This window comes from Somniosus microcephalus, unplaced genomic scaffold (assembly GCF_052327205.1).
Source record: "Somniosus microcephalus isolate GS21.2 unplaced genomic scaffold, FLI_Smic_1.0 scaffold997, whole genome shotgun sequence".
NCBI lineage: Eukaryota > Metazoa > Chordata > Chondrichthyes > Squaliformes > Somniosidae > Somniosus > Somniosus microcephalus.
The window spans coordinates 11,768-34,693 of record NW_028226184.1 but is presented as its reverse complement, the minus strand read 5'-3'; the positions used below and the strand labels follow the sequence as shown (position 1 = coordinate 34,693).

Sequence of the window (22,926 nt, the reverse complement as noted above, 5' to 3'; positions counted from 1 at the left end):
GCAGTGAGGTCATCACTTGGAATGGTCACACAATGGGAGCAGTGAGGTCATCACTTGGAATGGTCACACAATGGGAGCTGTGAGGTCATCACTTGGAATGGTCACACAATGGGAGCAGTGACATCACTCGGACTGTTCACACATTGGGAGCAGTGAGGTCATCACTTGGACTGGTCACACAATGGGAGCAGTGAGGTCATCACTTGGAATGGTCACACAATGGGAGCAGTGAGGTCATCACTTGGAATGGTCATACAATGGGAGCAGTGACGTCATCACTTGGAATGGTCACACAATGGGAGCAGTGAGGTCATCACTTGGAATGGCCACAGAATGGGAGCAGTGACATCATCACTTGGAATGGTCACACAATGGGAGCAGTGAGGTCATCACTTGGAATGCTAGCACAATGGGAGCAGTGAGGTCATCACTTGGAATTGTCACACAATGGGAGCAGTGACGTCATCACTTGGAATAGTCACACAATGGGAGCAGTGAGGTCATCACTTGGAATGGTCACACAATGGGAGCAGTGACGTCATCACTTGGAATGGTCACACAATGGGAGCAGTGAGGTCATCACTTGGAATGGTCACACAATGGGAGCAGTGAGGTCATCACTTGGAATGGTCACACAATGGGAGCAGTGAGGTCATCACTTGGAATGGTCACACAATGGGAGCAGTGAGGTCATCACTTGGACTGTTCGCACAATGAGAGCAGTGAGGTCATCACTTGGAATGGTCACACAATGGGAGCAGTGAGGTCATCACTTGGGATGGTCACACAATGGGAGCAGTGAGGTCATCACTTGGACTGGTCACACAATGGGAGCAGTGAGGTCATCACTTGGAATGGTCACACAATGGGAGCAGTGAGGTCATCACTTGGAATGGTCACACAATGGGAGCAGTGACATCATCACTTGGAATGGTCACACAATGGGAGCAGTGAGGTCATCACTTGGAATGGTCACACAATGGGAGCAGTGAGGTCATCACTTGGAATGGTCACACAATGGAAGCAGTGAGGTCATCACTTGGAATGGTCACACAATAGGAGCAGTGACATCATCACTTGGAATGGTCACACAATGGGAGCAGTGAGGTCATCACTTGGAATGGTCACACAATGGGAGCAGTGAGGTCATCACTTGGAATGGTCACACAATGGGAGCAGTGATGTCATCACTTGGAATGGTCACACAATGGGAGCAGTGAGGTCATCACTTGGAATGGTCACACAATGGGAGCAGTGAGGTCATCACTTGGAATGTTCACACAATGGGAGCAGTGAGGTCATCACTTGGAATGGTCACTCAATGGGAGCAGTGAGGTCATCACTTGGAATGGTCACACAATGGGAGCAGTGATGTCATCACTTGGAATGGTCACACAATGGGAGCAGTGAGGTCATCACTTGGAATGTTCACACAATGGGAGCAGTGAGGTCATCACTTGGAATGTTCACACAATGGGAGCAGTGAGGTCATCACTTGGAATGGTCACACAATGGGAGCAGTGAGGTCATCACTTGGAATGGTCACACAATGGGAGCAGTGAGGTCATCACTTGGAATGTTCACACAATGGGAGCAGTGACGTCATCACTTGGACTGTTCGCACAATGTGAGCAGTGAGGTCATCACTTGGAATGTTCACACAATGGGAGCAGTGAAGTCATCACTTGGAATGGTCACACAATGGGAGCAGTGAGGTCATCAATTCGAATGGTCACACAATGGGAGCAGTGAGGTCATCACTTGGACTCTTCACACAATGGGAGCAGTGAGGTCATCACTTGGACTGTTCACACAATGGCAGCAGTGAGCTCATCACTTGGAATGGTCACACAATGGGAGCAGTGAGGTCATCACTTGGAATGGTCACACAATGGGAGCAGTGAGGTCATCACTTGGAATGGTCACACAATGGGAGCAGTGAGGTCATCACTTGGAATGGTCACACAATGGGAGCAGTGAGGTCATCACTTGGAATGGTCACACAATGGGAGCAGTGAGGTCATCACTTGGAATGGTCACACAATGGGAGCAGTGAGGTCATCACTTGGAATGGTCACACAATGGGAGCAGTGAGGTCATCACTCGGACTGTTCACACAATGGGAGCAGTGAGGTCATCACTTGGAATGGTCACACAATGGGAGCAGTGAGGTCATCACTTGGAATGGTGACACAATGGGAGCAGTGAGGTCATCACTTGGATTGGTCACACAATGGGAGCAGTGAGGTCATCACTTGGAATGTTCACACAATGGGAGCAGTGAGGTCATCACTTGGAATGGTCACACAATGGGAGCAGTGAGGTCATCACTTGGAACGGTCACACAATGGGAGCAGTGAGGTCATCACTTGGAATGTTCACACAATGGGAGCAGTGAGGTCATCACTTGGAATGGTCACACAATGAGAGCAGTGAGGTCATCACTTGGAATGGTCACACAATGGGAGCAGTGAGGTCATCACTTGGAATGTTCACACAATGGGAGCAGTGAGGTCATCACTTGGAATGGTCACACAATGGGAGCAGTGAGATCATCACTTGGAATGGTCACACAATGGGAGCAGTGAGGTCATCACTTGGAATGGTCACACAATGGGAGCAGTGAGGTCATCACTTGGACTGTTCACACAATGGGAGTGATATGCCTATCAATTAGTCCAATAAAAGGCGACGAGTTAAGAACGTAACTGAAGGTTTTTATTGGCTAAATAACAGAGCCCACCCTCGTGGGTGATCCGATCCAACAGGGAGGAATACTAGCCAGTCAGCTACCTTTATACCTGGGCAGGTAATGGGCGGAGTCGGAGGTGGTCAGCCCAGGTATAACAGTGCGACAAGAGGCGACCTCGTGTAGTGATGTGACAGTGAGAACAGTGAGAACAATATACAGTGATAACTATAACAGTGGTTTACCACATTCACCCCTTGTTTAGATTAGAGTCCGGCGGGGTGAAGTGTATTACCAGCTCTGGTATGTCAGTCTGTCCGGAGGCTTCGTTAGCCTCTCCGATCGTCGCAGCGGCGGTGTTACATTATCCGGTGTTAAAGCTGGTGTCTGCGTAGTCGGCAAAGGCTCGTGGGGTTCCGGCATGCCGTCTACCTCGGCTGGACTCGGGGGGTTGGGAGGGGGGGGTGAGGGTGCGAGGTCTCGTAAGGAGACAGTGTCCTCCCGTCCGTCTGGGTAAGCCACATAGGCGTACTGGGGGTTGGCGTGCAGGAGGTTCACCTTCTCGACCAGGGGGTCCGTTTTATGGGCCCTCACGTGCTTTCGCAGCAAGACGGGTCCCGGAGAGGTCAGCCAGGTTGGTAGGGTGGTTCCCGTAGTCGACTTCCTGGGGAAGACAAACATTCGAGCATGGAGGGTGGTGTTAATGGCAGTGCAAAGTAGTGACCGGATGGAGTGCAGCGCAATCGGGAGGACCTCTTGCCAGCGGGAGGTTGGGAGGCCCTTAGACTTTAAGGCTAAGAGGGTGGCCTTCCATACCGTCGCGTTCTCTCTTTCCACCTGGCCGTTCCCTCGGGGGTTGTAGCTGGTGGTCCTGCTTGCTGCAATACCCCTCTCCAATAGGAACTGACGGAGTTCCTCGCTCATGAAGGAGGCGCCCCGGTCACTATGTATATAGTTCGGGAACCCGAACAAGGCGAAGAGTTTGTTCAGGCATTTAATGACCGTGTTACTGGTCATGTCTGGGCAGGGGAAGGCAAAGGGGAAACGGGAGTACTCATCAACGATGTTGAGGAAGTACACATTACGGTCGGATGACGGTAGGGGCCCCTTGAAGTCGATGCTCAGACGCTCGAAGGGGCGGGTGGCCTTGATCAGGCTTGCTCTGTCCGGCTTATAGAAGTGCGGTTTGCACTCAGCACAGATCTGGCAGTTCCTGGTCATGGTCCTGACCTCCTCGATGGAGTATGGCAGGTTGCGGGCCTTAATGAAATGGTAGAGTCTGGTGACTCCGGGGTGGCAGAGGTCATTGTGGAGGGTCTGAAGTCTATCACTTTGCGCGCTGGCGCATGTAATGCGTGAAAGAGCATCAGGGGGGTCGTTCAGTTTACCGGGCCGGTACAAGATCTCATAATCATAGGTGGAAAGCTCGATTCTCCACCTCAAGATTTTGTCGTTCTTGATCTTGCCCCTCAGCTTGTTATTAAACATGAAGGCAACCGAGCGTTGGTCGGTGAGGAGGGTAAATCGTTTGCCTGCCAAGTAGTGCCTCCAGCGCCGTACTGCCTCCACAATTGCCTGGGCTTCCTTCTCGACCGACGAGTGTCGGGTCTCGGGGCCCTGTAGGGTCCTTGAGAAGAAGGCTACCGGCCTACCCTCCTGGTTAAGGGTAGCGGCTAGGGCGAAGTCGGATGCATCGCTCTCCACTTGGAAGGGGATTGACTCATCCACTGCGTGCATTGTGGCCTTGGCTATGTCTCCCTTAATGAGGGAGAAGGCCGCGCACGCCTCTTCCGTGAGGGGGAAGGATGTGGTTTTCAGGAGGGGTCTGGCTTTGTCCGCATAATTGGGTACCCATTGGGCATAGTAGGCGAAAAGCCCCAGGGTTCTCCTAAGTGCTTTTGGACAGTGGGGGAGGGGTAGCTCCATGAGGGGGCGCATTCTTTCGGGGTCGGGGCCGATGACTCCGTTCTCTACTACACAGCCAAGGATGGCAAGGCGCGCTGTGTTAAACACGCATTTCTCCTTATTGTAGGTGAGGTTCAGCCGTTGGGCCGTACGGAGGAATTTCTCCAGATTCACGTCATGGTCCTGCCGGTTGCGGCCGCAGATGGTGACGTTATCGAGATAGGGGAAAGTGGCCTGTAGTCCGTTCTGGTCAACCATCCGGTCCATCTCCCGTTGGAAAACCGAGACCCCGTTGGTGACACCAAAGGGGACCCTAAGGAATTGGTAGAGGCGGCCATTCGCCTCGAAGGCGGTGTACTGGCTGTCCTCCGGGCTGATGGGGAGTTGGTGGTAGGCCGACTTGAGGTCGATGGTCGAGAATACGCGGTATTGTGCAATCTCATTGACCATGTCCGATATGCGGGGGAGGGGGTATGCGTCCAGCTGGGTGTATCTGTTTATGGTCTGGCTGTAGTCGATAACCAGGCGATTTTTGTCGCCGGTCTTGACTACCACCACCTGGGCACGCCAGGGGCTGCTGCTCCCCTCAATAATGCCCTCTTTCAGGAGTCGCTGCACCTCAGAGCTAATGAAGGCTCTGTCCCCAGCGCTGTACCGCCTGCTCTTAGTAGCGACAGGTTTGCAGTCGGGGGTGAGGTTAGCGAACAGGGAAGGTGGCGGTACCTTGAGGGTGGATAGGCTGCAGGTGTTACGCGGTGGGCGGTTTAACTTTCGCTGGTTGTCGACTGTGAGTGGGGGGAGGGGTCCACCGTATGCTAGGGTTACACTTTGGAGGTGGGATTGGAAGTCCAGCCCTAGTATGACGGCAGCGCACAGCTGGGGGAGTACGAGGAGTTTAAAATTTTTATACTCTGTCCCTTTAACCGACAATGTCACGACACAGTAGCCGCTGATGTCTGTGGCGTGCGACCTCGATGCCATCGAGATGCGGCTGCGCGTTGGCAGGACGGGGAGGAAGTAGTGGCTCACCGTGTCTGGGTGGATGAAGCTCTCCGTGCTTCCGCTGTCGAACAGGCAGGTCGTGGCGTGGCCGTTGACTTTGATGTCCATCATTGAGCTGGCCAGGTGGTGCGGGCGGGCTTGATCCAGGGTCACGGAAGCTAGGGTGTAGATGAGCGCGTCGTTGTCATGACAAGATGGCGGCGAAGATGGCGGCCCCCGTAGTTCACATGAGGCTCTGTTTAAATCGTTTGCCCCGCACAAAGATGGCCGCCCCTGCTGTTCCCATGAGGCTCTGCAGGCTTCGGCTGCCCCGCACAAAGATGGCCGCCCCTGGTTTTCCCATGAGGCTCTGCAGGCTTCGGCTGCCCCGCACAAAGATGGCCGCCCCTGGTTTTCCCATGAGGCTCTGCAGGCTTCGGCTGCCCCGCACAAAGATGGCCGCCCCCAGGGTTCGCATGAGGCACTGCTGGCTTCTGAGGATTTGCTTCTGCAGGCCTTGGAGAAGTGGCCTTTCTTGAGGCAGGTTTTGCAGGTCGAGTTTTTGGCTGGGCAGCGCGACCTCGGATGCTTCTCCTGGCCGCAAAAGAAGCAGCCAGCGGCCCGATCGGGGTTGCCTGATGTCGGGGCCGGTACCGGGGCTAGCGGGCCCGGTCGGATCCGTGATGCAGACGCTGAGGTAGGTCCCGGGGGCAGCGCTGTGAAGGGTGGTGGGGTGGGGGTCGGGCCCGAGTCCCAGGGTCGCGAATAGTACCTGGCAAACGCTTCCTGGTCTTGCTGGGTGGCCTCTAGGGTGAGGGCGAGGGCTTCGGCCTTGTCCAGGTCTATGTCCTTAGCTTCAAGCAGTCTTTGCCGTGTGTAGTCGGAACGTAGGCCTCTCACCAAGGCGTCGCGGACATTGTCTTCCATGTTCGCAGTAGCCGTCACCGCTTTAAAGTCACAGTTCCTGCCGAGTTGTCTCAGCGCTCGTGAAAATTCAGCTATCGATTCTCCTGGCTGTTGCTGGCGAGATCTTAAGAGATGCCTAGTGTACATGTAGTTTACCGGGCTCCGGTACTGCTGTTTCAGTAGGTTGATGGCGTCGTCGTACGTAGTCATGTCCTGGATGAGTGTATATACTCTCGGGCTCGCTTGGGCTTTCAGGACTCTTAGTTTGGATCTCTGAGGGACGACGGCTTCCTCCAGGTACGATTCGAAGCAGTCCAGCCAGTGTTTGAAGTCGTTGGCTGAGTTTGGTGCCTGTGGGTTTAGATCCAGGTATGGTGGTTTCAAGGCTTGCAGCCAAGCCGGCTGGTGTGGCCCGTTGTCTGGAGGCTGCTGTTGCTGTGCTGCTGGGTGAGCTCCTTGCTGTTGCTGTTCATTATCAGACATCTTTAAAATTTAGCCAATAAAATTGATATGCCTATCAATTAGTCCAATAAAAGGCGACGAGTTAAGAACGTAACTGAAGGTTTTTATTGGCTAAATAACAGAGCCCACCCTCGTGGGTGATCCGATCCAACAGGGAGGAATACTAGCCAGTCAGCTACCTTTATACCTGGGCAGGTAATGGGCGGAGTCGGAGGTGGTCAGCCCAGGTATAACAGTGCGACAAGAGGCGACCTCGTGTAGTGATGTGACAGTGAGAACAGTGAGAACAATATACAGTGATAACTATAACAGTGGTTTACCACAGAGAGCAGTGAGGTCATCACTTGGAATGGTCACACAATGGGAGCAGTGAGGTCATCACTTGGACTGATCACTCAATGGGAGCAGTGAGGTCATCACTTGGAATGTTCACACAATGGGAGCAGTGAGGTCATCACTTGGAATGGTCACACAATGGGAGCAGTGAGGTCATCACTTGGAATGTTCACACAATGGGAGCAGTGAGGTCATCACTTGGAATGGTCACACAATGGGAGCAGTGAGGTCATCACTTGGAATGTTCACACAATGGGAGCAGTGAGGTCATCACTTGGAATGTTCACACAATGGGAGCAGTGAGGTCATCACTTGGAATGGTCACACAATGGGAGCAGTGAGGTCATCACTTGGAATGGTCACACAATGGGAGCAGTGAGGTCATCACTTGGAATGTTCACACAATGAGAGCAGTGAGGTCATCACTTGGAATGGTCACACAATGGGAGCAGTGAGGTCATCACTTGGAATGGTCACACAATGGGAGCAGTGAGGTCATCACTTGGAATGGTCACACAATGGGAGCAGTGAGGTCATCACCTGGAATGGTCACACAATGGGAGGAGTGAGGTCATCACTTGGAATGTTCACACAATGGGAGCAGTGAGGTCATCACTTGGAATGGTCACACAATGGGAGCAGTGACAGCATCACTTGGAATGTTCACACAATGGGAGCAGTGAGATCATCACTTGGAATGGTCACACAATGGGAGCAGTGAGGTCATCACTTGGAATGTTCACACAATGGGAGCAGTGACAGCATCACTTGGAATGTTCACACAATGGGAGCAGTGAGGTCATCACTTGGAATGGTCACACAATGAGAGCAGTGAGGTCATCACTTGGAATGTTCACACAATGGGAGCAGTGAGGTCATCACTTGGAATGGTCACACAATGGGAGCTGTGAGGTCATCACTTGGACTGTTCACACAATGGGAGCAGTGAGGTCATCACTTGGAATGGTCACACAATGGGAGCAGTGAGGTCATCACTTGGAATGGTCACACAATGGGAGCAGTGAGGTCATCACTTGGAATGTTCACACAATGGGAGCAGTGAGGTCATCACTTGGAATGGTCACACAATGGGAGCAGTGAGGTCATCACTTGGAATGTTCACACAATGGGAGCAGTGAGGTCATCACTTGGACTGTTCACACAATCACACTCAGTCCGAGTCTTGTTCCCCGCAGTAACTCCAGCTGTTTTTCTCCGGATGAACTGAACTGATTCCCCCACAGCCTGAAACAGATTAAAGATTAAACAGGAAATAAACAGATTGAACAACAGTGTAAATAACCGCGAGACTGGGGGTAATATTTCAATAATAATTACTGACAAATATTACCCAAAAAAGTGACTGAATCCCATTGATAGTTTATTTATTACATTAAACATTAACACAAACACTCACATGATCTGCTCCAGACTCCGGCAGGTCAGTATGAGGCAGCAGATAGCGGGGACAGATCGGTCTGTGAAGTCGTTTCCTGCCAGGTTCAGATCCCTCAGTGAGCGGTTTGTACTGAGAGTGGAGGCGAGATCCTCAGTACAAGAATCTGTGAGTCCGACATCCCATAGCCTGGGGATCAGAGAGAGAAATAACAGGAATCAGAGTCAATCCCCAGAGTTTATTAATAACACTATTACTGATACTAATAATAATGTTCAGTGTCAGACATCCAGTTATTATAAACACAATCTCACACAGTCTGGTACTTACTGCAGTCTCTGTATTTTACAGTCCGGGTTCCTCAGAGCCACAGACAGTCGTTTCACTCCTGAATCTCGCAGTTTATTATCACTCAGGTCCAGATCCGTCAGTGAGCGGTTTGTACTGAGAGCGGAGGCGAGATCCTCGGCACAAGAATCTGTGAGACCAACATCACCCAGCCTGGGGATCAGAGAGAGAAATAACAGGAATCAGAGTCAATCCCCAGAGTTTATTAATAACACTATTACTGATACTAATAATAATGTTCAGTGTCAGACATCCAGTTATTATAAACACAATCTCACACAGTCTGGTACTTACTGCAGAGTCTGTATTTTACAGTCCGGGTTCCTCAGAGCCACAGACAGTAGTTTCACTCCTGAATCTCCCAGTTTATTATGACTCAGGCTCAGATCCGTCAGTGAGCGGTTTGTACTGAGAGCGGAGGCGAGATCCTCGGCACAAGAATCTGTGAGACGGACATTAACCAGCCTGGGGATCAGAGAGAGAAATAACAGGAATCAGAGTAAATCCCCAGAGTTTATTAATAACACTATTACTGATACTAATAATAATGTTCAGTGTCAGACATCCAGTTATTATAAACACAATCTCACACAGTCTGGTACTTACCCCAGTGTCTGTATTTTACAGTCCGGGTTCCTCAGAGCCGCAGACAGTAGTTTCACTCCTGAATCTCCCAGTTTATTATGACTCAGGTTCAGAACCGTCAGTGAGCGGTTTGTACTGAGAGTGGAGGCGAGATCCTCGGTACAAGAATCTGTGAGACCGACATCACCCAGCCTGGGGATCAGAGAGAGAAATAACAGGAATCAGAGTCAATCCCCAGAGTTTATTAATAACACTATTACTGATACTAATAATAATGTTCAGTGTCAGACATCCAGTTATTATAAACACAATCTCACACAGTCTGGTACTTACCCCAGTCTCTGTATTTTACAGTCCGGGTTCCTCAGAGCCACAGACAGTAGTTTCACTCCTGAATCTCCCAATTGAATGCCATTCAGCCTAAAAACAAACAGAGAGAGAGAAACAAACTGAATCAAAGCCCGGATCTGATATACTTTTCTCTCTGGGATATTACAGCAATCACTGAAAGTACTTCAGGAAATTAATCACCCGGTTTTCCCCATCGGCGACAGTCGGGCGGGGGCGGGGTCCGGTGAAGGGTCGGGCGGGGGTCGGCGGAGGGTCGGGCGGGGGCCTGGGTCGGGGGAGGGGAGGGTCAGGGTCGGTGGAGAGTTGGTGGCGGTCGGGTGGGATCGGTGTCGGGTGCGGCCGGGGCCGGGAGAGGGTCGGGCGAGGGTCGGTAGGGTCGGGCGGGGCCGGGGTCGGGAGAGGGTCGGGCGAGGGTCGGTAGGGTCGGGCGGGGCCGGGGTCGGGAGAGGGTCGGGCGAGGGTCGGTAGGGTCGGGCGGGGCCGGGGTCGGGAGAGGGTCGGGGCGAGGCCGGGGGCCGGAGGCGGCGGTCGGGCGGGGCCGGCGGAGGGGCGGCCGGAGGGTCGGCCGGGCGGCGGAGTGTCGGGCGGGGCCGGGGGCGGCGGAGGGTCGGGCGGGGCCGGGTCGGCGGAGGGTCGGGCGGGGCCGGGGACGGCGGAGGGTCGGGCGGGGCCGGGGACGGCGGAGGGTCGGGCGGGGCCGGGGACGGCGGAGGGTCGGGCGGGGCCAGGGGACGACGGAGGGTCGGGCGGGGCCGGGGGCGGCGGAGGGTCGGGCGGGGCCGGGGACGACGGAGGGTCGGGCGGGGCCGGGGGCGGCGGCGGAGGGTCGGGCGGGGCCGGGGGCGGCGGCGGGTCGGGCGGGGCCGGGTCGGGCGGGGCCGGGGACGGCAGAGGGTCGGGCGGGGCCGGGGACGATGGAGGGTCGGGCGGGGCCGGGGACGGCGGAGGGTCGGGCGGGGCCGGGGGGCGGCGGAGGGTCGGGCGGGGCCGGCGGAGGGTCGGGCGGGGCTGGGCGAGGGTCGGGCGGGGCCGGGGACGGCAGAGGGTCGGGCAGGGCCGGGGGCGGCGGAGGGTCGGGCGGGGCCGGGGACGACAGAGGGTCGGGCGGGGCCGGGGACGGCGGAGGGTCGGGCGGGGCTGGGCGAGGGTCGGGCAGGGCCGGGGGCGGCGGAGGGTCGGGGGCGGGTCGGGTGTGTCCGGGGTCGGGGGTCGCGGCCTCACTCTGGGGAATTGGGGGAAGCGGGTTTGATGACCTCATTTGATGACGCACACATTGACTTTGCCCATTGTGCTCTGTGTTCTACAGTATTGAGGTTCTACAAACACTGACATCAGCACAGAGGAGCTCGGCTGCACCCAGGCTCTCCCAGAACTCCCTCTAGATGATTACTGAGGGAGCCACAGCCCGCAGGGAGGTTCTCGTCACTTTCAAGGGGCGGAAGAGACCAACACAGCCTGGGTGCACATTGCACCGTGGGGCTCAAGCAGGGATGTGGTCGGGAGGAGCAGCCTGCAGTGACACAAACCTTTCAATGATCTCAGTAGATTACAAAACGTTACTGCAAAGCCTCACTTAACCTCATCAGGCTGTGCCTCTCATCACATCCCCATCACTCTGCCTTCCCCACCCTAGTCCTGAACATCCTTACTCTCACCAACTTACCCTGCACCTCCACCCATCTCTCTCTATATTATCACATCCCCATCACTCTGCCTTCCCCACCCTACTCCTGAACATCCTTACTCTCACCAACTTACCCTGCACCTCCACCCATCTCTCTCTATATTATCACATCCCCATCACTCTGCCTTCCCCACCCTACTCCTGAACATCCTTACTCTCACCAACTTACCCTGTACCTCCACCCATCTCTCTCTATATCACATCCCCATCACTCTGCCTTCCCCACCCTACTCCTGAACATCCTTACTCTCACCAACGTACCCTGCACCTCCACCCATCTCTCTCTATATTATCACATCCCCATCTCACGAGCCACCCCTCACACTCACCCTCATCCTAGTCCAATCATACCAACTAACAACACACAAGGATAGGCAATTGTGTGTTTTAGCCAATGTTCATGTGAAGTTTCTGTTAATGTGGTGTCAAACATTGAAATCTTTATTTTCAACACTTTCCGTTCTTCGAAAGATTTGTGTACATGTTTGGAAGTGGCTTAGTGAGTTGCAGTGAATGGTGAGACATAACGATAGCCCCCGCAATGCTGATGAGTGTGACAGGAATGGTTTGGGCATTGTAGGGATGCTTTGTGTTGTTGGTGTGGGCTGGTGTTAACCTGGCGCATCATGTGTCATCCAGGGCGAGCAGCACCAAGTGAAGAAATTCTGGCCATGGTGAGGCCATCTCTGGTGACCCGGTCAGCAATGTGGCCGGGTGTTGATGCCCTCTGTGCGGTGCAGCATCAGGACTTGTGGAGAAGGTTGGTGTTGTTGTTGGTGCTGCTGGTGTCCCTGGTGCTGCTGGTGTTGGGGCTGATCGTGGTGAGACTCTGAGGCCCAAGGTGAGACAGTATAAACCAGACCCATGCTGGTGTAATAGATGGCAGGTGAACTTGAGATGTCAGAAGCTATCTGTTAACGGTGAGAGAGGTTGTTCCAATGAGGTGACACTGGATAGAGAGTTTGCTCCAAACACTTGCAACCTGCATAAAGCTCAATCTGTCTTCCAAATGCAGTAAGCAACAGCTTCTGAGCTTGGAAAGTGAACAGCTGTGAGATGGGAGCTTTTATAGCACATTTCCAGCTGTCAAGTAATGAAATGATTCCATGGCCTTTCAACTCCCGCCCTGGTTACCTGACGTGATCCCCGAGCAGCGTGGACCACAGGAACATAGGGTCTGATGAAAGGGAGGAACTGAAAGAAATCAGTATTTGTAGGGAAATGGTGTTAGGGAAATTGATGGGATTGAAGGCCGATAAATCCCTCGGGCCTGATAATCTACATCCTAGGGTACTTAAGGAAGTGGCCCTAGAAATAGTAGATGCATTGCTGATCATCTGCCAACATTTGATGGAATCTGGAACAGTACCCATGGATTGGAGGGTAGCTAATGTTACCCCACTGTTCAAAAAAGGTGGTAGAGAGAAAACAGGGAATTACATCGGTAAGCCTGACATCGGTAGTGAGGAAAATGCTAGAGTCCATTATAAAAGATGCAATAGCAGAGCACTTGGAAAACAGTGACAGGATCGGACAAAGTCAACATGGATTTACAAAAGGTAAATCGTGCTTGAATAATCTACTGGAATTTTTTGAGGATGTAACTAGTAAAATAGATAAGGGAGAACCAGTGGATGTGGTGTATTTGGACTTTCAGAAGGCTTTCGATAAGGTCCCACATAAGAGATTAGTGTGTAAAGTTAAGGCACATGGGATTGGGGGCAAGGTGTTGACTTGGATAGAGAACTGGTTGGCAGATAGAAAGCAAAGAGTTGGAATAAACGGGTCTTTTTCTGAGAGGCAGGCAGTGACTAGTGGGGTACCGCAGGGATTGGTCCTTGGACCCCAGCTATTCACAATATATATTAATGATCTAGACAAGGGAACTAGATGTAATATCTCCAAATTTGCAGATGACACAAAGCTGGGTGGGCGTGTGTGTTGTGAGGAGGATGCCGAGAAACTACAGAATGATTTGGACAGGTTGGGTGATTGGGCAGAAGCATGGCAGATGCAATACAACGTGGATAAATGTGAGGTTATCCACTTTGGTGTCAAAAACAGGAAGGCAGATTATTATCTGAATGGCAATAGATTGGGAGAAGGGGAAGTGCAATGAGACCTGGGTGTCCTTGTGCACCAGTCGCTGAAGGTAAGCATGCAGGTGCAGCAGGTGGTTAAGGCGGCAAATGGTATGTTGGCCTTCGTAGCGAGAGGGTTTGAGTACAGGAACAAGGAGGTCTTGCTGCAGTTGTACAGGGCCTTGGTGAGACCACATCTTGAGTATTGTGTGCAGTTTTGGTCACCTCATCTGAGGAAGGATATTCCTGCCATGGAAGGAGTTCAGTGAAGATTCACCAGGCTGATACCTGGGATGGCAGAAATGACGTATGAAGAGAGATTGGGTCGATTGGGCTTGTACTCGCTGGAGTTTAGAAGAATGAGAGGGGATCTCATTGAAACTTATAAAATTCTAACCGGACTAGACAGACTAGATGCAGGAAGGATGTTCCCGATGGTCGGGGAGTCCAGAACCAGGGGTCACAGTCTAAAGGATAAGGGGTAGGCCTTCTAGGACAGAAATGAGGAGGAATTTCTTCACCCAGAGAGTGGTGAACCTGTGGAATTCTCTACCACAGAAGGCAGCAGAGGCCAATTCATTAAATATATTCAAGGAGGAGTTGGATATATTTCTTAAGGCTAAAGGGATCAAGGGATATGGGGAGAAAGCAGGGACAGGGTACTGAATTTGGATGATCAGCCATGATCGCATTGAATGGCGGAGCAGGCTCGAGGGGCCGATTGGCCTACTCCTGCTCCTATCTTCTATGTTTCTATGTAAACTCTGAAGGCGAGCTGAAAATAGTTGTTACTGTAATCCTCTGTTAACAAGGTTATAATGACCTGAATTGCCTCCCCCGCCGCTACGTGTGGGGTCTGCTCTGCTCTGACAGACCCGACATTTGGGAAAGGCACGTGGTGGCGGGTTGACAGCGAGGTCCCGAACCACTGGGGAAAAATCCATTTTCCCACCCGACCCGCCACTGATCGCGCCCGCTGACCCCTGCGAAATTCCCCCCTCACTGGGAATGTATCTCACTCTGTCCAACTGCCCATATATTCAGGGACTGTCCGTTAATGTATTTATTAAATAAAGTGCTGTCTGTGTGGAGCCTTTAAATGTCCCTCAGTCCGGTCTCATTCCCTGATGATCAGAATTACCCTCCTGGAGCTCAGTGACCGGCCTCGTCATGTTTGGAGAAACTTGTCCCATTTCTGCTGCTCCTTAAATCCCGGATTTTATGGGAATCGGTCGATTTTTTCAGAATTAAATGATAAAGCGGTGATTCCCTGTGCTTTCTACTCTGTGCATTATATTAATCTGTACAATAACTCTGGGTGAGTTATATTGTGAAACGCTCACTGCTGCTGTAAAATCCGCCCCCCAGGATTTTATATAACAAGGAGAATTTATTCTGAAATAAAAACAGGAAATGCTGGAAATACCCGGCAGGTCAGGCAGCATCTACAGAGAGAGAAACAGAGTTAATGTTTCAGGACAAGGACCCCTCGTCAGAACTGGAACAAGTTACAGATGTAACAGATGTTTAAGCAAGTGTCGGGGCCGGGAAAGGTGGGGGGAGCGGAGGACAGAACAAAAGGGAAGGTCTGTGATAGGGTGGAAGACAGGAGAGATTAAATGTGGAGGCTGGTGGGGTGAAAGGTGAAGACAAGGGGAACCTATCGTGGTTCTGGGAGGGAGGGGCAGGGGTGAGAGCAGAAGTGTGGGAAACAGAACAGACACGGTCAAGAGCCGCGTCAACCACGGTAGAGGGGAATCCTCGGTTGAGGGAAAAGGAAGACATGTCGGAAGCACTGGATGGAACGTGGCATCATCAGAAAAACTGGGAGAATGGGCCAGCGTCCTTACAGGAAGCGAGGTGGGAGGAAGTGTATTCCAGGTAGCTGTGGGAGTCAGAGGGCTTATAGTGAATGTTTGTCAATAGCAGCAAGAGAGTTTATTCTGTCCCGTTACAAGTTTTAAATGTCCCTGTGCTCCTAGTTTATAGGGGAGGGGAATCTCTCACTTTATTCCCATTAAACTGGCTCTACATTTATTTCGGGGTAACTGGCCCGGCAGTTTTTGGGGAATTTTCGGAAGTTCCCTCCCCGAGTGGGGCCTCACACACAGGGGGTGGATTATGGGGAATTCCCGGGTTCACTGCCCCCGGTTTACCCAGGAGCCGCCCGCTGTGTGCGAGGCCCCACCGCTGGCCGGTGTGTGTCTGTACTCCGGTTAGATTGGAACCTTTTCACCGGCAGGTTTAAGATCCTGAATATCAATCTTTACTCAATGTTCAGGACTGTGAATAATTGTAAACATTTACAGCTGAAAGAATTCCCGATTCCCCAATATTCCCAATCCAGGAAACTACCCCCTCGACAGGATACACCCTGCACGGTATTGGAGTAAATATCGAACTGTTAGTGATTTAAACTCGGGTTTCTCTCCTGTTTCTAGTTGAAATGGTGGATGTGGAAAATATTTTAAATTAATGTTATCTTTACTGCCGGATTATATTTTATATGTTTACCTGTCCAGCCTTATTAAATATGATTTATTGTAATTAAATTATCAGACTCTCAGTGGCCTGTATCTGCTGATCCGATAAAGACTGTAAAATCTCTACTTGGTCACAAGGATCCATTTTAGATTCTCCAGTCCTTAGGGAATTACTGACCGATCCTTTTATTATTGGTCATATTTGTGTTGAATCCGCTTCTCCCTGGTTTAACTGAACTGTTTGTTTCCCTACATTACGGAGCAACAACACAATCCGTGACTGTTCTACAATTCACCCAACAGTTAGAGACAAATAAACAGTTACCTCAACACCCGGCATTTGTGCAGTACGGGTCCCAGCCGCTGGAGTCCTTCACACTGAATGGAGCAGCCTCCTAGATCGAGGTCTTTTATTGAATCACAGAGTCCAATGACGTGAGACAGGACCGCACAGTCAATCGGGGTCAATGTCAATCCAGTAAATGTAAGTGTTTCCACAGATCCCACTGTGGTCTGAGCCAGTGCTTTATTCTGAGACTCAAACAGGTAGTGGAATGTGTTCAGGAGGTCCCTTTTACCAGTTTCACTCACTGTGTCTCCAATCTGTCCTTCAATCTTCTCCTTCACCCAGTCAATCACTCGGCAGGTGGTGTGATGAAGAAATGGACCCAGAAACTCCTCCAGGGGCCGAGCTGCCTGTGGGGAGGAGAGACCAGCAACAAAACGGAGAAATATCTCAAATCGCCCATCTTTCTTGCTGTGGGCTTCTCTGAGGAGTTTCAGGATGTTCCCAGGATCTGGAGTCAGGAATTGTGCGAGTGCGGCTACAAACTCTTGGATGGTGAGGTGCGGGAATGTGTACACCACGCTCTGGGCAGATTCATCTCTCTCCAAAAGTTCCACCATGAACCCAGACAGGAACTGGGAAGGTTGTAGATTGTACTTGATCAAATCTCCATTTCCAAACACAATCTTCTTCTCGGAGACTCCTGTGAAGGCCATCTCACCAAGCTTCAGTAACACATCCCGGGGGCTTGCAATCTCTCGGCCATGGTTTTTCAGAATGTTGTAAATATAGTAGGAATATAGTTGGGTGATGGTCTTGGGAACTCGCCGATTCCTGTCTCTTTGTGTAAAGAAGGGACCCAGTGACAGACCGAGGATCCAGCAGTAGGAAGGGTTGTAGCACATGGTGTACAGGATCTCGTTCTCCTCCACGTGTTTGAAAACAGCTGCTGCCACCGTCTGATCTTCAAAAAACTTGTTGAAATATTCCTTCCGTTCTTCACCAACAAATCCCAGGATTTCAGCCCAGACACTGATCTCAGCCTTTTCCAATAAATGTAATGCAGTGGGGCGGCTGGTCACTAGCACTGAACATCCTGGGAGCAGCTTGTGCTGTATTAAACTGTACACAATGTCAGACACTTCACACCAGTCTTCAGGATCTGTGCACCTGTGCTGAGGTTCAGTATTTCTCCGATTGTCAGCAAAATCGATCCTGTCCTTGAATTCATCCAAACCATCGAATATAAACAGCAATACCTCTGGGTTCTTCCAGAGCTCCCTAAGAATATTCCCAAAGTAAGGATACTGATCCAGTATCAGATTCCTCAGGTTTATTCTACAGTTAAATGCGTTCAAATCCCGGAATTTAAAGCTGAAAACAAATTGAAAGTTTGGGTATATTTTCCCAGTGGCCCAGTCATGAACAATCTTTTGTACCATTGTTGTTTTTCCAATCCCTGGGACTCCGCTCACTGCTCCTGAACTCCCAGATTTGGATTCTCTCTGGGAAAAACTGCTGTGGAACAATTGATTAGTTCGTATTTTTTCCAGCACTCCCCGGAGATGTTGTTTTCTCCACTCTTCATGGTCTCGGCCTCTTGCCAGCAGTTCATGTTCTACAAGTGTCCGATCTCGAACAGTAGAAATGATCGTTAGTTCAGCGTATCGATCAACCAGCTGGAAAATCTTAACTTTCTCCTTTATTAGGATAGTGTTCACTCTCAGTGTTTCAGTTTGTACCCGGAGTGTTTCCTTGTGTTTCTGCTGAACATCTTCAATTAGAACAGACAGAAAGTGGTTTCAATGTTAGTTGTATTGACAAAAACAACTTCTCAATAACATTGAATGTTCAGTAAAATATTGCACGGTTTAATTCACAGCTTCAATAGAGGTGCGTGTAGAAATTAAATCTCAGTTAATGGAAACCTCGCTTGAAAGCGAACAATGGTCGAGAAAAGTTTCAAATCCTCACTTGATTCTAATATTCACTGAACATGGAGGTTTCAATGAAGGTGATATTTTCCCTCTGATGGTTAATACTCTCCGGCCTGCGCTGTGCTTTAGAAATCACATTACAAATCCACACATGATCCTGTTTATACGACAGTAGAAGTTCTAGTGGATCAAACTCTGAAACCGTCAGTGGTGCTTCCATTCTGAAGCAATGGAAAACGGGATTGATCGCTCACCGAGAGGGACAATGTGCAGAAGACCCGCCGTTAGTGTATCAGACCGTGGGCAGGTTATCTGGGTTAGTGTGTACACTGGGAGAGGGACAGACTGTGAATGGACAGAACTTGCACTGTTACTGTATCAGACCGTGGGCAGGTTATCTGGGTTAGTGTGTACACTGGGAGAGGGACAGACTGTGAATGGACAGAACTTGCACTGTTACTGTATCAGACCGTGGGCAGGTTATCTGTGTTAGTGCGTACACTGGGAGAGGGACAGACTGTGAATGGACAGAACTTGCACTGTTACTGTATCAGACCGTGGGCAGGTTATCTGGGTTAGTGTGTACACTGGGAGAGGGACAGACTGTGAATGGACAGGACTTGCACTGTTACTGTATCAGACCAGGGGCAGGTTATCTGGGGTAGTGTGTACACTGGGAGAGGGACAGACTGTGAATGGACAGAACTTGCACTGTTACTGTATCAGACCGTGGGCAGGTTATCTGGGTTAGTGTGTACACTGGGAGAGGGACAGACTGTGAATGGACAGAACTTGCACTGTTACTGTATCAGACCATGGGCAGGTTATCTGGGTTAGTGCGTACACTGGGAGAGGGACAGACTGTGAATGGACAGAACTTGCACTGTTACTGTATCAGACCGTGGGCAGGTTATCTGGGTTAGTGTGTACACTGGGAGAGGGACAGACTGTGAATGGACAGAACTTGCACTGTTACTGTATCAGACCGTGGGCAGGTTATCTGGGGTAATGTGTACACTGGGAGAGGGACAGACTGTGAATGGACAGAACTTGCACTGTTACTGTATCAGACCGTGGGCAGGTTATCTGGGTTAGTGTGTACACTGGGAGAGGGACAGACTGTGAATGGACAGAACTTGCACTGTTACTGTATCAGACCGTGGGCAGGTTATCTGGGTTAGTGTGTACACTGGGAGAGGGACAGACTGTGAATGGACAGAACTTGCACTGTTACTGTATCAGACCGTGGGCAGGTTATCTGGGTTAGTGTGTACACTGGGAGAGGGACAGACTGTGAATGGACAGAACTTGCACTGTTACTGTATCAGACCGTGGGCAGGTTATCTGGGTTAGTGTGTACACTGGGAGAGGGACAGACTGTGAATGGACAGAACTTGCACTGTTACTGTATCAGACTGTGGGCAGGTTATCTGGGTTAGTGTGTACACTGGGAGAGGGACAGACTGTGAATGGACAGAACTTGCACTGTTACTGCATCAGACCGTGGGCAGGTTATCTGGGTTAGTGTGTACACTGGGAGAGGGACAGACTGTGAATGGACAGAACTTGCACTGTTACTGTATCAGACCGTGGGCAGGTTATCTGGGTTAGTGTGTACACTGGGAGAGGGACAGACTGTGAATGGACAGAACTTGCACTGTTACTGTATCAGACCGTGGGCAGGTTATCTGGGTTAGTGTGTACACTGGGAGAGGGACAGACTGTGAATGGACAGAACTTGCACTGTTACTGTATCAGACCGTGGGCAGGTTATCTGGGTTAGTGTGTACACTGGGAGAGGGACAGACTGTGAATGGACAGAACTTGCACTGTTACTGTATCAGACCGTGGGCAGGTTATCTGGGTTAGTGTGTACACTGGGAGAGGGACAGACTGTGAATGGACAGAACTTGCACTGTTACTGTATCAGACCGTGGGCAGGTTATCTGGGTTAGTGTGTACACTGGGAGAGGGACAGACTGTGAATGGACAGAACTTGCACTGTTACTGTATCAGACCGTGGGCAGGTTATCTAGGTTAGTGTGTACACTGGGAGAGGGACAGACTGTGAATGGACAGAACTTGCACTGTTACTGTATCAGACCGTGGGCAGGTTATCTGGGTTAGTGTGTACACTGGGAGAGGGACAGACTGTGAATGGACAGAACTTGCACTGTTACTGTATCAGACCGTGGGCAGGTTATCTGGGTTAGTGTGTACACTGGGAGAGGGACAGACTGTGAATGGACAGAACTTGCACTGTTACTGTATCAGACCGTGGGCAGGTTATCTGGGTTAGTGTGTACACTGGGAGAGGGACAGACTGTGAATGGACAGGACTTGCACTGTTACTGTATCAGACCGTGGGCAGGATATCTGGGTTAGTGTGTACACTGGGAGAGGGACAGACTGTGAATGGACAGAACTTGCACTGTTACTGTATCAGACCGTGGGCAGGTTATCTGCGTTAGTGTGTTCACTGGGAGGGGGACAGGCTGTGAATGGCCAGAACTTGCACTGTTACTGTATCAGACCGTGGGCAGGTTATCTGGGTTAGTGTGTACACTGGGAGAGGGACAGACTGTGAATGGACAGAACTTGCACTGTTAGTGTATCAGACCGTGGGCAGGTTATCTGGGTTAGTGTGTACACTGGGAGAGGGACAGACTGTGAATGGACAGAACTTGCACTGTTACTGTATCAGACCGTGGGCAGGTTATCTGGGTTAGTGCGTACACTGGGAGAGGGACAGACTGTGAATGGACAGAACTTGCACTGTTACTGTATCAGACCGTGGGCAGGTTATCTGGGTTAGTGTGTACACTGGGAGAGGGACAGACTGTGAATGGACAGAACTTGCACTGTTACTGTATCAGACCGTGGGCAGGTTATCTGGGTTAGTGTGTACACTGGGAGAGGGACAGACTGTGAATGGACAGAACTTGCACTGTTACTGTATCAGACTGTGGGCAGGTTATCTGGGTTAGTGTGTACTCTGGGAGAGGGACAGACTGTGAATGGACAGAACTTGCACTGTTACTGTATCAGACCGTGGGCAGGTTATCTGGGTTAGTGTGTACACTGGGAGAGGGACAGACTGTGAATGGACAGAACTTGCACTGTTACTGCATCAGACCGTGGGCAGGTTATCTGGGGTTAGTGTGTACACTGGGAGAGGGACAGACTGTGAATGGACAGAATTTGCACTGTTACTGTATCAGACCGTGGGCAGGTTATCTGGGTTAGTGTGTACACTGGGAGAGGGACAGACTGTGAATGGACAGAACTTGCACTGTTACTGTATCAGACCGTGGGCAGGTTATCTGGGTTAGTGTGTACACTGGGAGAGGGACAGACTGTGAATGGACAGAACTTGCACTGTTACTGTATCAGACCGTGGGCAGGTTATCTGGGTTAGTGTACACACTGGGAGAGGGACAGACTGTGAATGGACAGAACTTGCACTGTTACTGTATCAGCCCATGGGCAGGTTATCTGGGTTAGTGTGTACACTGGGAGAGGGACAGACAGTGAATGGACAGAACTTGCACTGTTACTGTATCAGACCGTGGGCAGGTTATCTGGGTTAGTGTGTACACTGGAGAGGGACAGACTGTGAATGGACAGAACTTGCACTGTTACTGTATCAGACCGTGGGCAGGTTATCTGGGGTAGTGTGTACACTGGGAGAAGGACAGACTGTGAATGGACAGAACTTGCACTGTTACTGTATCAGACTGTGGGCAGGTTATCTGGGTTAGTGTGTACACTGGGAGAGGGTCAGACTGTGAATGGACAGAACTTGCACTGTTACTGTATCAGACCGTGGGCAGGTTATCTGGGTTAGTGTGTACACTGGGAGAGGGACAGACTGTGAATGGACAGAACTTGCACTGTTACTGTATCAGACCGTGGGCAGGTTATCTGTGTTAGTGTGTACACTGGGAGAGGGACAGACTGTGAATGGACAGAACTTGCACTGTTACTGTATCAGACCGTGGGCAGGTTATCTGGGTTAGTGTGTACACTGGGAGAGGGACAGACTGTGAATGGACAGAACTTGCACTGTTACTGCATCAGACCGTGGGCAGGTTATCTGGGTTAGTGTGTACACTGGGAGAGGGACAGACTGTGAATGGACAGAACTTGCACTGTTACTGTATCAGACCGTGGGCAGGTTATCTGGGTTAGTGTGTACACTGGGAGAGGGACAGACTGTGAATGGACAGAACTTGCACTGTTACTGTATCAGACCGTGGGCAGGTTATCTGGGTTAGTGTGTACACTGGGAGAGGGACAGACTGTGAATGGACAGAACTTGCACTGTTACTGTATCAGACCGTGGGCAGGTTATCTGGGTTAGTGTGTACACTGGGAGAGGGACAAGGGACTGTGAATGGACAGAACTTGCACTGTTACTGTATCAGACCGTGGCAGGTTATCTGGGTTAGTGTGTACACTGGGAGAGGGACAGACTGTGAATGGACAGAACTTGC

General features: G+C 51.1%; 1 protein-coding gene across 1 annotated transcript; it reads right to left on the bottom strand.

Annotated features, from left to right (window-relative positions):
* Positions 1-7,001: 7,001 nt before the first annotated feature.
* On the bottom strand, positions 7,002-18,273 carry LOC147080914 (NACHT, LRR and PYD domains-containing protein 3-like). Its single transcript, XM_085981027.1, has 7 exons — positions 16,533-18,273; positions 9,942-10,028; positions 9,630-9,800; positions 9,318-9,488; positions 9,006-9,176; positions 8,697-8,864; positions 7,002-8,524 (listed from the first exon to the last, which is right to left on the bottom strand). Exons 1-7 carry the CDS (start codon positions 17,933-17,935, stop codon positions 8,437-8,439), a joined length of 2,259 nt encoding a protein of 752 aa, XP_085837153.1. The 5' UTR covers positions 17,936-18,273; the 3' UTR covers positions 7,002-8,436.
* Between the last annotated feature and the right edge of the window lie 4,653 nt (positions 18,274-22,926).